General features: G+C 37.0%; 2 protein-coding genes across 2 annotated transcripts; both read right to left on the reverse strand.

The window, feature by feature from the left end:
• Window positions 1-10,899: 10,899 nt before the first annotated feature.
• On the reverse strand, window positions 10,900-14,161 carry LOC106874777 (minichromosome maintenance domain-containing protein 2). Its single transcript, XM_014922629.3, has one exon. The coding sequence runs from the start codon at window positions 13,971-13,973 to the stop codon at window positions 12,006-12,008; it is 1,968 nt and encodes a 655-aa protein (XP_014778115.3). The 5' UTR covers window positions 13,974-14,161; the 3' UTR covers window positions 10,900-12,005.
• A 657-nt stretch (window positions 14,162-14,818) lies between these two features.
• Window positions 14,819-17,023, reverse strand: LOC149130859 (hexosaminidase D-like). Its single transcript, XM_089343187.1, has 2 exons — window positions 16,676-17,023; window positions 14,819-14,899 (listed from the first exon to the last, which is right to left on the reverse strand). Exons 1-2 carry the CDS (start codon window positions 17,021-17,023, stop codon window positions 14,819-14,821), a joined length of 429 nt encoding a protein of 142 aa, XP_089199313.1.
• Between the last annotated feature and the right edge of the window lie 642 nt (window positions 17,024-17,665).

Consider the following 17,665-nt stretch of genomic DNA (forward strand, 5'->3'; position numbering starts at 1 on the left):
GTGAGTATGTGTGTGTCTTGGTGTCTGTGTTTGTTTCCTGCCATCACTTGGCAACCGAAGTTAGTGTGTTTATATCCCTGTAACTTAGCAGTTCAGAGAAAGAGAGCAATACAATGAGTATCAGGCTTAAAAATAAACACTGGGGTTGATTCTTTCAACTAAAATTCCTCAAAGTGGTGCTCCATGATGGCCGTAGTCTAATAACTGAAGCAGGTAGAAGAATAATACTGAAAATGTGTTAATATGTTTTAGGAGAGCGATTCTATTAAAGGTTACAAGCATATTCTATGGGTGTTTATTTATATTCTTCCTCTCTTCCCCTCATACTTTTTCATCACAGCATCTCTGTAGCCATTTCAATGGCTATAGAAAATATATTCCCATTGAAAGAGCCTCACAGAGGATGTGGAAAGAAAAAAGAATTTCGAGAAAATAAGAAAAAGTTTAATAGACAAACAGCAACTAGCAATGAATGTGTTTGTAGATTTTAATATCACACTTTCAAAATACAACAAAAACTGGTTTCAGCACATGATTTCAGATTAAAATTCTTGCAAAATAAATAAATTCAAAACTGAGAGATTGAAAATGGGTTTATATTAATTTTAACTTATTATTATTCGTACAATAAATTTACTTCGCAGCATCGAGGCTAAAATAGGAACTGTACAGGAATATTTTTATGTTTTTTAATGGTTTAAAAATCCTGATTGGATTTAACTGAGATGGTTGACACAAAAATATATTACAGTAAATTACTGTCATGCTCAAACACACACATGCACAAATACACACAAATACACACGTGCTCAAACACACAGACAGACAGACAGACACACACACACACAAATACACACATGCTCAAAACACACACATACAGTAGTGTTACCTGTCATACTGTCATATGATGGGTCACATTCCACAACCAGTAAATGTCTGATTCATTCATCCAATGTATCTATGTAGAAAATAATAATTATCTCATGACAAGTGACAAGTTTAATGCATTGAAATTGAGAGCTAGAATGGCAAATGCATTAATTAATATTTGACAGAAATGAAGTTAATCTCCTCCTTTACTCTTGCCATTTAATGTGATTATTATTACCTCCGCCTTAGCTTTGGTTGGCCTGGTTATAGGAGAAAACACTTGGCCTAAGGTGTCACGCGGAGGGACTGAACCCAAGATCTCACTGTTAGGAAGCAAGCTTCTTAGCACACAGCCATGTCCGCATCACTCTCTCCCTCTTTCTCTATATACATATATGCCTCTTGATATATATCTTTATATATATATATTTGTATAAAGATACTAATATATATATAAAATTTATTAATAAGGGTAGAAATTGATATTAATCAATTAAAACCAGTGGTCTAGCATATTAAAAAAATCCGAAGATTAAAATTATATTACATACAAAAATAAGAGGAATGACCAGCAAAAGTGGACTCCTATATGCTAGAAATAGATGCCGGATCATCTAACCACGAAAAAATATGTTCTCAGTAGAAAATTAGTGACACAACAGACTGTAAAAGGGCAAGACAAATGAAAAAAATACTAAAAAAAACGATTAACCTATGTACCATGGTTTCACCTGTAAAATTTACATAAGTAAATATCTGCAGGATCATCAGCATAGTCTATCGATTTAAAAATATAATTTCCAGAACTAGACATAAGACGTCCACTAGAAAGGGAGCACGTGTAGAGTTCTACAAATCACATTCAGTGTATCCCTTCAAATGTCTTCAATCTGGCGTGCTAAGTCCGGAAATAACTCTGCAGTTAATAAATGTCGCTAATTTTTTACTGAGAACATATTTTTTCGTGGTTAGATGATTCGGCATCTATTTCTAGCATATAGGAGTCCACTTTTGCTGGTCATTCCTCTTATTTTTGTATATATATATATATATATATATCTGTAGATATGTATCTTTATACATACATATACTCTTTTACTTGTTTCAGTCATTTGACTGTGGCCATGCTGGAGTACCGCCTTTAGTCGAGCAAATCGACCCCAGGACTTATTCTTTGTAAGCCTAGTACTTATTCTATCAGTTTCTTATGCTGAACCGCTAAGTTACGGGGACATAAACAAAATAGCATCGGTTGTCAAGCAATGTTGGGGGGACAAACACAGATACACATATATATATACATGTATATACGATGGGCTTCTTTCAGTTTCCGTCTACCAAATCCACTCACAAAACTTTGGTTGGCCCGAGGCTATAGTTGAAGACACTTGCCCAAAGTGCCACGCAGTGGGACTGAACCCAGAACCATGTGGCAGATTTGTATGTTTTATGTATGTATTCTCATGCATATAGTTACATATCTAGACATGTTCATATATATTTAAATGATAAACTTCTGGAAAGTTTTACAGATTTGTACATTTCCAGTGATGGATTGGATCTGTAGTGTTTGAATTAGCTTTCTCGTTTTTGATTTTGAGAAGCCTAATTTCTCAAGATTGCTATTTAGGTAGTATGTTAGATATCTCAGAGCCTCAATAATTACAGGTATAAACCTGACTTTGTAATCTGGATAGAGTATGTATGTATGTGTGTGTGTGTGTGCAAACCACATAAATGAAATATATATATATATATATATTTTCATTCTTTTATTTTTTTACTTGTTTTAGTCATTTGACTATGGCCATACTGGGGCACTGCCTTTAGTCAAGCAAATTGACCCCAGGACTTATTCTTTGTAAGCCTAGTTCTGTCAGAATCTTTTGCCAAACCGCTAAGTTATGGGAACGTAAACACACCAACACCGATTGTTAAGCGATGTTGGGGGCACAAATACAGACACACAAACATACACACACACATACACACACACACACACACATATATATATATATATATATATATATATATATATATATATATATGACGGGTTTTTTTCAGTTTCTGTCTCCCAAATCCACTCACAAGGCTTTGGTTGGCCCAAGGCTATAGTAGAAGACACTTGCCCAAGGTGTCATGCAGTGGGACAGAACCCAGAACCATGTGGTTGTTAAGCAAGGTACTTACCATACAACCATTCCTGCGCCTATATGTATATATATACGACAGGCTTCTTTCAGTTTCCATCTACCAAATCAACTCACAAGGCTTTTGTCGGCCTGAGGCTATAGTAGAAAGACACTTGCCCAAGGTCCCATGCAGTGAGAATGAACCCAGAACCATGTGGTTGGTAAGCAAGCTATTTACCACACAGCCAATATCTTTATTTATATTCATATGTATGCATACGTGGACATGCAGAAGATATGGATCATATATAAATGTGCAGGTATGTATGTAGCATGTGTGTATGAGCATGTGAAATGCATGCAGGTCTTTGTCTCCTCTTTCTCTTGCTCCCCCACCCTCCTCCACAGGTATTTCATACCTGTTAATCATTTGACATCACACACGCAATAAAACACAGAAGAGTCTTTAAAGTGACGAAGGAAACTCCTCCGGCCACGCCCTCTGCTCCTCTCACGTTCTTGGAGTTTACTGACAGACCAGGTTTGGTGATTAAGTTAATGACTAATGATTAATGAGGAGTCAACCATTGAGATATCGGTCTTATGGTTCTGCTACAGGTGTTCTGTGACAGTTAAAGCATCAAGGTGATGGATGGAAGAACGAGCAAACAATTTTTAGGCAGGTGTTAACACACCTGTCCGTTTATGTATGTGTTTGTGTGTGTGTGTGTGTGTGTGTGTTTGTGAGTGCGCTTGTATGCATGTCTGGGAATGTGTATGTGTGAGTGTGTGTCTGGGAATGTATGTGTGTAAGTATGTATATTCATGAATGTGTGTGTGAGTGTAAGAGAGTGTTTGCGTGTGTGTGAGAGTGTATCTCCATGTGTGAATGTGTGTGTGTGAGAGTAAGAGTGTGTCTCTATGTGTTTAGATGTGTGTGAGCGTGCATGAGTGTGTGTGTGTGTGTGTGCATCAATGCATGTGATTATGCAAATGAGTTTGTGCATGTGTGTGTGTATAAGTGAGTTTGTATGTGTGAGTTTGTGTGTGTGAGTGCGTTGCAGAAAGAGTGTCTGAATATGCATGTGTGTGTGTGCGCGCGAGTTTGTGTTTGCGTCATCTGTGTATGTGTATACGTGTGTGAATATGAGCATCTGTGTATGTGTGTACATGTATGTATATCTGTATGTCTATATAAATGGATGAGAGCGGTTGTACTTCTATGATTGAGAGAGAGAGAGAGAGAGAGAGAGAGAGAGAGAGAGAGAGAGAGTGTGTGTGTGTGTGTGTGTGTGTACAAATGTGTGCATGCTAATGTATATTCAAGAAAAATATTGATCTCTCAGATCTCAACATCAGATTCCAAAAATGACCAGGCAATAAAGCCTGTTAGTAAATTCACATTCTCCCCTAGAGTAGTATAAAAGTGATGAGGTGGATAGAGGCTGCCCAGGGTGGCATTTTTTGTGGTGGGTAGCTAGTGCTTCATTTGGCAGGCTACAGGAGAGGCTGTGGGAAAATAGGCATGTTTCCGGATTGGATTTGATTGCCTATGTTCGGTCCACTGTAGGACAAAGCCTCTTCATGTTCTTGAGATCATACTGGTTTGATGAGCCTAATTTTGTCACACTGGCTCAACATGGCTTGGCAGGAGGGATGCAGCTTTCTTTACACTGACCCAGGAATAGTTTAGTCAATTATATTGTAAAAGGGGTGATAGTTGCAATAGAGACATTAGTCTCTCTCTATCACTTTTCAACAAAATTACATATTAAGAAACAGTAGAACAATTAACAACATAATAAAGATAAGTTTTATTTTGGTGATGCTTGGCTTTACAAATCCTGTGTCATTCAGCTTAGCAGCTGCTGGTTAACTTGTAATCAGCATCTGGACATTAAGAGCTTTGTTGAGGCATCTGAGAGGAGCAAGTAGTTGTTACGTCGAAAGCATCGCGCTAAAGAGAGAGCTTAGAAAGCGCGCCAAGCGCTTTAAGTACTGGTTTTACTACGCATGCACACTCGAGGGGCTTCCGGGAAGGTAAGTCTCTTGCGCATGCGTAGATTGTACTTCCTTAATGGCGGCCATAATTTCGCGCCACTACAATATTGCCCTCACCCAGTACTCAACTGGTACTTATTTTATTGATCCCATAAGAATGAAAGACAAGGTCGACCTCAGCAGAGTTTGAACTCAGAAAATAAGGCTGGTAGGCTAATAATTATTCCAGTTTACTGCATAGGCATGTTTCTATATGCATCAAATGTAAGGTGTACCAGGCTATGGTGCTTTATCCATTGCTGTATGGAGCTGAAACCTGGACAGTAAGGTGTGTCAATTTTAATAACTTACTAAAAATCTAATTTGGTAGTGAAATTATTGCACCTTTTTTCCTCCCAGACTTGAGATATACTCTTTTACTTACTTGTTTCAGTCATTTGACTGTGGCCATTCTGGAGCACCGCCTTTAGTCGAGCAAATCTACCCCAGGACTTGTTCAATGTAAGCCTAGTACTTATTCTATCAGTCTCTTTTGCCGAACCACTAAGTTATGGGAACGTAAACACACCAGCATCGGTTGTCAAGTGATGTTGTGGGGACAAACACACACACACAAACACACACACACACACATATACATATACATATATACGACGGGCTTCTTTCAGTTTCCGTCTACCAAATCCACTCACAAGGTTTTGGTTGGCCTGAGGCTCTAGTAGAAGACACTTGCCCAAGGTGCTACGCAGTGGGACTGAACCCGGAACCATGTGATTCGTAAGCAAGCTACTTACCACACAGCCACTCCTACGCCTAGGATGAATATATAACAAAATGGATTAAAATAACTCTAACCTACATCAATTTTATTCTAATTTTCAATATGGTGTAGTTTTGAAACAATAACTGAAAACTTATATGAAAAACTGATTAGACACAAAATATCACTCTTCTATTATCTTTTAATTGGTTAAATGAATCTTATATTATCTTTTAATTGGTTAAATGAATTTTTATGCTTTTCATATATTCACAAGATGTCAATGCTGAAGAAGAGAGGCCAGATGTCATCTCACTTGAGCCTGTTAATTGGTACAGGGAAAGAGCTTCCTGTATTAGAGCTTCCAACAGTTAGAGACATTTTAAAACTTGGGTTACTACTTAGGAAACAAAATTCCAAGGACAGAAGGAACTATACAGATAAGGAACTATACAGATAAGGAACTTGTACATAATATAACACCCCATCTTCTGTGCCAGTGGACAAAAGCTAATGCACAATTCAAACCACCGGAGATCATTCATTGTTGAACAAATGAGCTAAAACTAATGAGATTGTAGTGGAAAGCAGTACACACATCACTTGGTAAAGGAAACTTGTCAATGAAAAATGCTTTTCTACACTGTTCGATATTTTGAGCTGCAAGTATTCCATAGTTTTGTGTTCAAAGGGGGGAATGTTCTCCCATTGGTAAGAGAAGAAATCATTCCCACCTTGATTGTTGTTGCTCTCGTGAAAAGAATATACCTTTTCTAGAGCTAGATTTCATAAGCTCACTGAGGACAAAGGTAGGAGGCCAAGGCAGTATGCAAATGGGTTCAACTGATTATAAAGTAAGAGACAGATTCCTACTGAAAAAAAGGAAAGGTTTTGTTTGAGAGAAGGAAGAAAAGAAGAGAATGAAGAGTGAAATCATGCAAAGAGAAGAACAGCACTGCCATGATGTTTACCAGTTGTTTGATGGTTCTTCTGAAGAAAATGAAGTAATATCAGATGAAAATTCTAAGGAATCTTCTGAAGCCATAACAAAGAGAAGAAAATATAATACAAGAGACAGTTCAAACATTGCATTAGCTAGTATTCGCCACCATACTAGACTCTGTGAGGCTGCTGAAATTGCAATTTCCACTTGGATAGATGCATGCCTCATCGGTCAAGAGGATTCATCCTTGGTTATAGATCATAATAAACATAGAAGAGCATAAGAAAAAGTAACAAGTGAAGTATCTGATCAGCAAGAATAAGAATTAAAAGGAGGTTTCTCCTGTCTTTTGTTTGATTGAAGAAGAGATGAAACCAAAGTTATGGTTGAATTAAATGGAATTTCCTGAAAATTTCCAGGTCTAATCAAAGAAGAGCACTACACTGTCTGCTCTGAGCCTGGTGGTCAGCTTTTGTTTTTAAATTTACTCCTGAAGTTGAAGTGGAAGGGAAAAAACATGCAGAAGTAATTGCTGATAATATTTTATGTTGGCTCCATGAGAGAGGGCTTGCAGGCTCTTGGTGGGAATATATATATATGTATATCCCTCTCTCACTCTCTGGGAGAGAGGCACAAGCACATACACAGACATATACACACACGGTAGTAACTTCCGCCTACAAAATTCAATCACAAAGCTTCGATATATATTGTGTGTGTGTGTTTGTCCCCACAACATCGCTTGACAACCGATGTTGGTGTGTTTACTTCCCCATAACTTAGCAGTTCGGTAAAAGAGGCTGATAGAATAAGTACTAGGCTAACAAAGAATAAGTCCTGGGGTCAATTTGTTTGACTAAAGGCGGTGCTCCAGCATGGCCACAGTCAAATGACTGAAACAAGTAAAAGAATATATATATATATATGCAGTCAGCTGTTATGCCTATGACGGTACAAGGCTTTGGCATGACTTGGTAAGCTTTCTCTAAACTGGTCGTTTTTTTTTTGTTTGAGTTTGCCATTTATTATGATATGTGTGTGTTAAATTTATATCAAGAGAATTGTATAGAAAAAGTGTCACAGGACTTCAAGAGTTAAATGTCTCTCTCTAAAAAAGAATGTTTCCTACAGAGTGCTGTTCTAATGCCATATTTTCTTATGGCACATTACAATTACAAATTTAACCTCTTTACAAAATAGTTCCCATGTGTCTGGTTCTTTGCCAAATATAAGTTCCTTGTGCAAAACATTAATCATGCTTCTGTATTACAACATCAGGAATGGTAGGCATAGGAATCAGGTGGGGTTTCACATTTGGTTAGTCTTTGACAAGAATAAACTTGGAACCTTGATGTTTATGATACTTAAAACATGTCTACGCTTGTTGCATGTTTTCTATATTGGATTCAGCCATTGGAGTGTGGCCAAACTGGAGCAATGCCTTCAGGAGTTTTGATCAATCAAATTTTGCTTTAGTCTGGTTTTATCAATCATTATTTACCTTTCATTCTTTCAGGATTGATAAAAGACATTTCCAATGAACTCTGGGGGTGATGTAAGTGACTTACCCCTCCCCTGAAAATTGCTGGCCTTGTGCTGAAACCTGAAGCCGTTATTTATTGGATGGATTAGTTACCTTTTTGAGAGAAAGGGAGATAACTCAGTACACCATTTTACACAGGAATACACAGCCATATAAATGATGTTTTAATGTATGTATTTTACATATAGTTATATATACATGTGTATATTTTTACAAACATTACTTATATACATGTACACAAATATAGTTTTACACCGTGAGGACCAAAGACTTGAAGTATTTCATGTTGCAAGACAGTGTGTGAGAGAGAATCGTGATGTAGGAGAGAAATGTGTTTGCATGGATGATGGTAAGCTTGCACTAAATGAGGCTGCAAAGAAAGAGGTTTGGAGATGCCACTACGAAAGAGAATGAATGGGAGAAAGAGAGTCTGTCGAATGTCGACCCAACAGAGGGACCAGCTATCTGAGTTGACAGTACTATGGTAGATAAAGCAATTAAGAGTATGAAGACAGGAAAAGCCCCCAGCCCATCAGGAATCACTGCAGAGATGCTCAAAATATCTGGCAGTGTCGGCTATAGCCTAATCACCCGTATTGCTAACCAGGTGATAGCAATACATCCATCTGTGGGGGGAACACATACGCCATAGAGACAGACAGATAGATAGATAGATAGACAAATAGATGGATGGATGGATAGAGAGATAAATAGATAGATAGGTAGCTAGAAAGATAGACAGACAGATAAATTGATTGATTGATAGACAAACATAAAGATTTGGCTGTTATATCAGGCATATTTATACATACATACGTACGAACGTACATACATACAAAATATATATGTATGTAGGTAGAAATATGCTCAATATAAATGCTAAATCTCTCTCACTCTTTTCCATGTATATATATATATATATATATATATATATATATACACACACACATACACACTTATTTATGTGCATATGTGAGTGTGTGTGTGTGTGTGTGTGTGTGTGTGTGTGTGAGAGAGAGAGAGAGAGAGAGAGAGAGGAAGGGAGAGGAATTTGGCAGCAACATGGAGCATCATAAGAAACCATATTGAAACTGTTCTCTCCTCTATATTATTCATGTCACTCTTAAGCCGGCTTCTGAGCAGGAGGACAGGAAAAATCTACATTCTAGTTTGCTCAGCCTTTAATGTACATCAATATTCCAAAGTATGCAAGTGTAATTATAAGATTTACAGACCTCTCTGCTGTTACATTACCATTCTACAGAACTGTATTAAAATCTATATATCCACTAAGAAGATTTTCTCTTGTGCAATTACATATCTGGAATAAATTGTTTGCAGAAACGGCTTAATCTAATGCTATTCTCTGATGGTTCCCTCCATAGAAATCTAGTTCTTAATGCATTTTAAGGGAGGGGTGAGGGTACAGGTGGATTTTAGTAAAAAGACCTTTGGAGAATAGATTTTGTGTGAGAGCCATACTTGGTCTTCTTTTTGTTTCTTATTATTCTGTAAATACTGTTATTGGTTAAGAGTTGCATGGTGACTGTATGCTCTTGGATAACTGAATTTGTGATGCAATCATTCCTGGATATAAGCTCTGTTGTGAGATTAAAAAGAAAATAATAATGGTTTCAAAATTTGGTACAAGGCCAATCTCAAGGTTCCTTGACGATACTTGTTGTCTCCCAAACTCAATGATATTATACAAACCACAAGGGTTAAACAAAGAGGAGACAATACACTGGACAAATAGGGTTGGGGACTTATTGAATGATATTACATATACAAATAAATACATTATAATTTCGGATAAACGTGAAAAAATGGATGTGGAACCGTTTACTTCATCCGTTTTTTAAAACTCTGTTTAATTAGGCACTTACATACCCAACATCCAGGCTACTTTCTTCCCATCCCTACCGACTAGTAGAGCACGTAATATTTGTAGCAATGATAATGATAGTAACGATTTCAAATTTCGGCATAGAGTCAGCAATTTTGAGGAAAGGGGTAAGTTGTTTACATCAACGCTAGTACTCAGTAGGTGCTTATTTTATTGATCTCAAAAGGATTAAAGGCAAAGATGACTTTGGTGGGGTTTGAACTCAGAAGGAGTAAGACCAGTAAAATGTATAACTTTCCATACAGATTGTACAGTGCTTTTAAACCTTGCATGCACACTGCACCAGTAGTGATTAAGATTCCATACCAATTGCACCAGTAGTTTTCAACTTCACATGTCAAGTGCACCAATAATGCTTTGCTCAATGTCCTGTTTTATATTTAACTAGCTGACCTCTTGCTGTCGAAAACGACAGCTAATTGTAGTATTTTATATATAAGGTAGAAAATAAGGTACATAATACTCACAGATACAAACATTCAAATACTTCCCTTGTACACGCACACACATATACTCAAACAGAGTTGAAACGCTGTTTGATTTTTCTTTTCAGCATTGAACGTTCACCATCCCATTTCCATTGCACACACACACACACACACGACTCCCTTTTATATACACACACATATACTCACGCAGAGTTGAAATGCTGTTTACTTTTTTTTTCACCATAGAACTTCCATCATCCCACTACCAAGTTTGCCATCACCCCTTCCTTCCTGATTCATCTACAACCCCTTCCTTTCTCATTCATGCTGCTACTACTGCTGCTGCTGTTGTTGTTGCTGCTGCTGTTGTTGTTGCTGCTGCTACTACTACTACTACAACCACCACCACCACCGCCACCATCCCTGTTGGCCAGCTATCATTAGAGAGGCAATCTCAACTAGATTAATTTAAGTTGAGGTGGGTTTGGAAGTCTGAAATTTAAATCAAAGAATAAAGAAGTATTGCAGAGAACACTCATTCAATTCTCTTTTCTTTTTGCTGTATTCTTCATTATCTTCAATATGGGAATAAAACTGTAAATAATGATTAAATTATTTTATTAATTTCTTCATTATTTAAAAAATTAATTGCAATAAAGGCAGTGTATTTTAACAGAAATATGGCAACAAAAGGGTTAAAGTGTTCTAATTAAAAACCTTCCATCAAAATTTCATGTTAATTTTATGTTCCAAACAGTAGCTTAATAATGAGAAAGTTATTTTACTAAATAATTCTTTATTTAAAACTAGACAGTAAAGTCTGTCTTTCTCTTTTGGAGAAATTCTTGATTTTTATGATTATCTCCCTTCCTCAACAGGAGTCTTCATTGCTATTTGGTAATCATGATACACTCTTTAGAGTCAGAGAACTTCAATAAATCAAGAATTTATGTTGTATGGTATTTGATATACCTGTATTTCTCTATGCCATTCAAATACATGCCACTGACTACCCTGAGTTCATATTTGTTTAAATTATATATATATGAAAGGAAGCTGTTTTGTGTGCATGTGTGTGTGTGTGTGTGTGCGCGCGCATGTGCCTATGCATATCATACAGAGTGTTCACAAATCTTTACAACTTCCACTATTTATTGTATCAAATTGTAAAGGTAATTTATGGGCACTATGTGTGTGTGTGTCTGGTACTATGTCAGGAGGCTATTAAGTGTATGAAACAGTGAGGATACAAAATGATGAGGAATATAAGAAAAGTGTGTAAGTATAAAACAGCAAAAAACAAACTATGTAACAATGAGGTACTATGTACCAAGTGTGAAAGTTATGTACTAAGCAAATATCTTGGTATTCACTCAAAAAGCACCAATAAAAAAATAGCTTGTATAAGTTTGTGATTAGTTTTTAAGAGAAGCTGGTACAACATTGTTTAAACTGTGCAAAGAAGTTCATCATGGCTGCATCATTAGACTGGAGAAACGTGTTGATATCGTTACTGTCATTTTGCTGAGAGAGATGGACATCAAATACTGACATTCCAAATCTCATCATTAATGCCTCTTCATAGAGTCGTATTGCCATAATGGCATCAGGCACAGTAGCTTTGTGTCGGAGACTCAGTTTAGCAAAACTCTGAGTAATCTGAGCAAGAACTTGCAAAGCTGACACTGGAACCAGGGAAGAATCCATGGAAATGCTCCGGGCTCTTCGAGAAGCGATATAGTAAGTCTTCAAAATGTGTTCGCTTTTGTCAGTCAGACTGACTTCTTGTGCTCGTAAATTGGTTAAAAGCTGAAGGAGATCAGAATCTAAAATAGATGCAGTGTGATCGTCATCAAAATAACTTTCAAAAATGTGGTTCATGATGTTATAATTCTCATGAGGACTGGTGAAAACAATAAAGTTAAAAGCGTCCATCAGATAACCTAATCTACTTACAAAATTGCTCTTTGATAAAAGATCATCACCTTTTTCAGTGATTTTACAGTTTGTTGAGTCAAAAGCCCAAATTCTGCATTTTAATGGGTATTCAATGAGGTGTGGGAGGCCTTCGGTAAACTTTGACCCCACTTCAAGTTTAATTTTCTTTTCGATCAAGATTGATGTCAATCTTTCAGTTGTATTTTTCGTACATTGTGAAACATCTCCGAGATAACATACTCCATTCGATGCTAATAATAAAGACCCAGCTTCCACAAAATATGGTGCGCTACAATATGTATCGGCAGTTACCTTGCCTGTTAAATAATTATTGGCAGTATGTCTGATGGCTCGGGGACAAAACCTCAGAGAGTAGAGCAAGATTTTGGATATAATGTGGCTTTCTTCCCCAATTACAAGAAGATGTAAAGGATCAGTGTTCTCATTTCCACTGCATACAAGGTTTAAAAGAATGGCTAATTTTAACACCCAGAAACTTCCTGGAGGTACAATTTTATCAGCAAAGTAAAATGCCAGACTAGAAGCAAACCTCCATGGTGTTTCTGATGTATTTTGAAATATGTCCCAAAGACTGTTTGGTAAGCATTTAAAATGACGAGCAAAAAGGTCATAAGGAATGTTTGTAATGTTATTTGCCTCAATGGTAACTAATATTTCACTGTCTTGGTAATCACGTCTGACAATCCCAAAAAACTGATGTTCTTTTCCCAGACCAACTTTTTTGATTAAGTCTCCTCTGATGTAGACAAGAATGGCTTGATGCCGGAAACTTTTAGAGTCCATAAATGCCCAGGAAGGAATGACTTCAGCAATAATCTTATCAGCTAAATATCGACATGGTTTTACTTCCTCTAAAATCGACCCACAATAAAAGCAGCAAAAATTGTTCCGAATTATCTCAGCTTCTGTGGCACCAGGAATATGCGTTCTTATGTATTCTTTACTGGAAGATCCAGGGCATTCTGTGATTGGACATGCATATATGGTGTGGTGGGTATACTTTGACAAAGCCGTCATTCCCATAACGACACCCTGCAAAGTTATCATTCGGTTTTTCGCAGGCATTGCAAGAAGGTCACAGAATGTTCTTATGACGTAAACACCAGCAATATTAGGAATAGATATCAAACGTATTACAACTGAAATTTGATTAAGTTTTATGTCTTCACTAAGAAGCTTAATAAGTGTAATATAATAATATAAAATCTCTTGAAATAGCAGCGTAGCTTCACGAGGAGAATTCAAAAGCAGATTTCCAAGAAATGGATTTTCATTAAGAAATTCTATAGAATCAATTTCAACGACGAACGAATAAAATGTACAATTTCCCATTTGCTCATATTCCTTGCAAACGTTCTTCACAGTATTTAGAATACCGTGATTGTCCATGTAACATAGGACAGCTGTTAGAAGATTAACTTTATCGGCCATATCGACTGCTCTGCACACTTGAAAACGTTCACTTATTGAGAAAGAATATTGCTTGTTTTCAGGAATCAAAGCAATATCTATGATAATCGATATAAAATTGCTGAATTTGGAAGGTTGTGAGTGTGTTTCAGTGTCGGAGAGTAATTTTCTCTAATGCTGACGTACGGAGCAGACGACACAACATTCCAATGTAACCTCAGACGTCTCACTGAACATTTCATTAACAAAATTTAGATAAAAAGATTAATTAGATTTAATATAATTAGTTTGTACAAATTACCAAGTTAATTTTGAAATTATTTATGAAATATAAAAAGAAAATCATAATTATTATCTTCGTAATTTTGCTTTTCGTTTCGTTTAACTCCGTTAAATAGTCGTGAAATTCAAAAACTAATTTTTGAAAAATTAACATTTTATTCGAACTTTAAAAGTAGACCGTAAATTAAAATATATTTTAATAAATCACTTGCAGAGAAAAAAAGAAAAAAAGGACAAAAATGGAAACGTTCTAATGAACTGAAACAATTTCTGAATGATATCTTTATCATTAATTATTGCAAATAAAAACAAATCTTCCATTTTCAATCTCCACTTGAATGTATGCATCACAGTTCCATAAATATTTTCCTAACAGATTGTGAGCTATAGTTATATTTATATTATTAATATCGGCACTATTGTATAACATGGGTCCCACAGGGAGTCGCTATGAAGTCGCTCTGTTTGCTAGAAGTAGCAACCAAATCTCCCTCCATATTACATGTCTTAAAATTAAAGGACACACACACACATGCACGAACACACACATGCACGAACACACACACACAATAGGTAATTTTGTCTTAGATATCTCTCCACAATAAAAAAGACGATGGTCGTGGGTGGAATGCATTTGATTGTACATTTGCTCCATAATGGTTGACCTGGAATTAAGAAACAACAATCAAGGAACGACCTTATCATTTGACTTGAGCTGGCAGAATCGTTAGAACGTCGGAAAATAAAATCTCCTGCGGTATTTCAGCTCTTAACATTTCAAGTTCAAATTCCGCCGAGATCAACTTTGCCTTTCATACATCTGGGCTCGATGAAACAACGCACCAGTTGCGCAATGGGTCAATGTAATCGATTGAAATCATTCCTCAAAAGGAAAGAAATCTCTGGTTTTGAGCATAAATTAGAAGCCATTCCTTAGGATGGGGCCGGACTACGAAAAGTTAGTGGGTCGGACAAAATGTTTAGCAGTATTTCTTCCAACTCTTTATGCTGTGAGTTCCAATCCTACCAAAGTTAGCTTTGTCTTTCACTTTTTTGAGGTTGATAAAATAGAATACCAGTTAAGTTAGTGGATTCTAATTTAGACTCAATGCCGGCAAATTTTGGAATACCTATACATGTCTGTTACCCAGCAACTTTGTTTCCCCATAACTTTCAGAAATATGGATATTTTTAGTGAAATTTTCTACAAATCTTTTCAAACAATTTAGATTATAATTACATCAAAATGTAATGTGATAAAAAAACAAAAACAAAATGGTGGTCGCGCACACACATGCAGACGGGGCTGAAACTAAAACCCGTAGAGGCCCTAAGTACTTAAAAGATTTTGGTGTCCCTTTATATATGTAATACAAAATATAAACAAGAAGTCATAAGATATATTTTATCTTTAAAAATGCAACAAAACTAATTGGAAGATGGAAAATAATGTTTATTTTTATATACTGTCACTTTATATTTGAAAAGATTTTGATCAGATCCTCACTATGGCAACATGAACACTTCGAAATCATCATATTTCCAATAATAAACACCACTTCGAATATTATTTTAGCAAGTTTAGTGATTTTGTTTTGTGCTGTGAACCATTTACCATTTCTGTGGAGCTCCTTCTCTTTTTTGATGCCTTAAGTCAGGGGTTTTCAAACTTTTTGACTTGCGGACCCCTTTATATTTCAGGCTTTACCTTAGGGACCCCCTTATAAACGCTTATGAAATTTATACATAAATATTTCCTTAAAATATCATATATTTTTACATTTATTTATTTAACAGTATTTAACAAATAGGTTTACTGTCAATTAAATGATTTCGATTAAAAAACATATATAAAATCAAATTGTATTTGCTGTCCACGGACCCCCTGTGGGAGTTTTGAAAACATTATGTGATGTGTATCAGCATGTATATTTGAAAATTTCATTGAAAAATATTCGTTTTTCTGAAAGTTATGAAGAAGCGAAGGAATTTGCAGATATTGTGTCTCAGTTACAACCGATTATTAAATATTTCTCCTTTGTTATAGCCAAATTGTTAAATGTGATATGACGTCAGTGACTGGGGAGGCTGACCGGACGGGCGAGTTGACCGGAAGAGGAAGAAGGGCAGAGCGAGCCTCAATCGGGATTCGTGCGCATTTTAGAACGGGGTCGTGGTTAGGAGAAGACGTGCTTAGCAACGGTCTAGGTTTGGAGAAGCAGCTGCTATTCCTAGTGTTCTTTGGGTCGGGGCAAGCTTCAAGGATTGGATACCGCAAGACAGACTCGCAGTCGACGAAAGGAAAACCTAGGTAAGGCGATTACATCTACTCGCACGCATACACCACAAGCTATTTCGGCATGATACATAATATTCGTCAAGTAGGCAGAAGAACTGGTAGCACCTTTGAAAGAACTTGCGAACCAAATGTTTGGAAATACTTTGGAATAACGGTCCCAAATATCATTAGGTAGGACGAATTGTGTTACATAGTGCCATACCATTGGTTCCACAAGATCACCTAGTTTAGATTCTTTAAGAAGAGCCAGTTCACAAAACCTCATATCATCCCACATGAGAACAGTCAGATGATTGCATTTACACATATTACACAATTTCACATATTTCACAACTTTCTCAATATGAACAAAGAACATCTGTTGGTTTGTTAAGTTCTCTGAAGCCATTGTCTTCTTGCACCGCTCACAGAACCCTATGTGATAAACCTCATCGGCTCCAATATGGAAACGGTGACTGCGAGGATGCAATGAGAGAATTTGGTCAATCATCAGTTTTACTGTGTCTAAAACATCTCAAAATGACCAAATGTTTGAACCAAAGGAATTACTTCCAAGTTATTTTGTTCTGCCAATTGTTGTATTCTTTGTATATCATCTTTGCTGTATGCATGTTTGGCAGCCAATTCTTTGAGGTCATTTTGGTATGGAAACATATCTTCATATTCTAGTAATAAACCCGTAGCACCCCATTGACGGAATAAAGGAAATATCTCGAGAGGGGTCTCGTGGAAGAACTGCTAATGGACAACGGGGCGGCGTTTCGTTCGGAAGCGTTGGGAGAGATGCTTGACCGATGGAAGGTGCGACGATTATTTAGAGCGGCGTATAGGCCCGAGTGGCAACGGAATCGTTGAGAGGCACCATCGGACGATCAAGGCCATGGCTGAAAGGGGGCACATTTTGCCCCTGGAAGCGGTTCTACTGGTATAACATGTCTCCCCGATCCGGACAAGCGGAAGAGTCTGTGCCGCACAGAGCAGTGTTCAAGTATGAATGGAGGCATCCCAGTGAGACGCCGGAGTTCTGCGAGGAAGAGAAGGGACCCGCCGGCGTGAAAGTAGGGGAGGAAGTTTGGGTCAAGCCGCCGAAGGCACGCTGCACATCACAATGGGGCAGGGGAACAGTGACAGC

The sequence above is a fragment of the Octopus bimaculoides genome, chromosome 27 (assembly GCF_046866305.1).
Source record: "Octopus bimaculoides isolate indiv1 chromosome 27, ASM4686630v1, whole genome shotgun sequence".
Classification (NCBI taxonomy): Eukaryota; Metazoa; Mollusca; class Cephalopoda; order Octopoda; family Octopodidae; genus Octopus; species Octopus bimaculoides.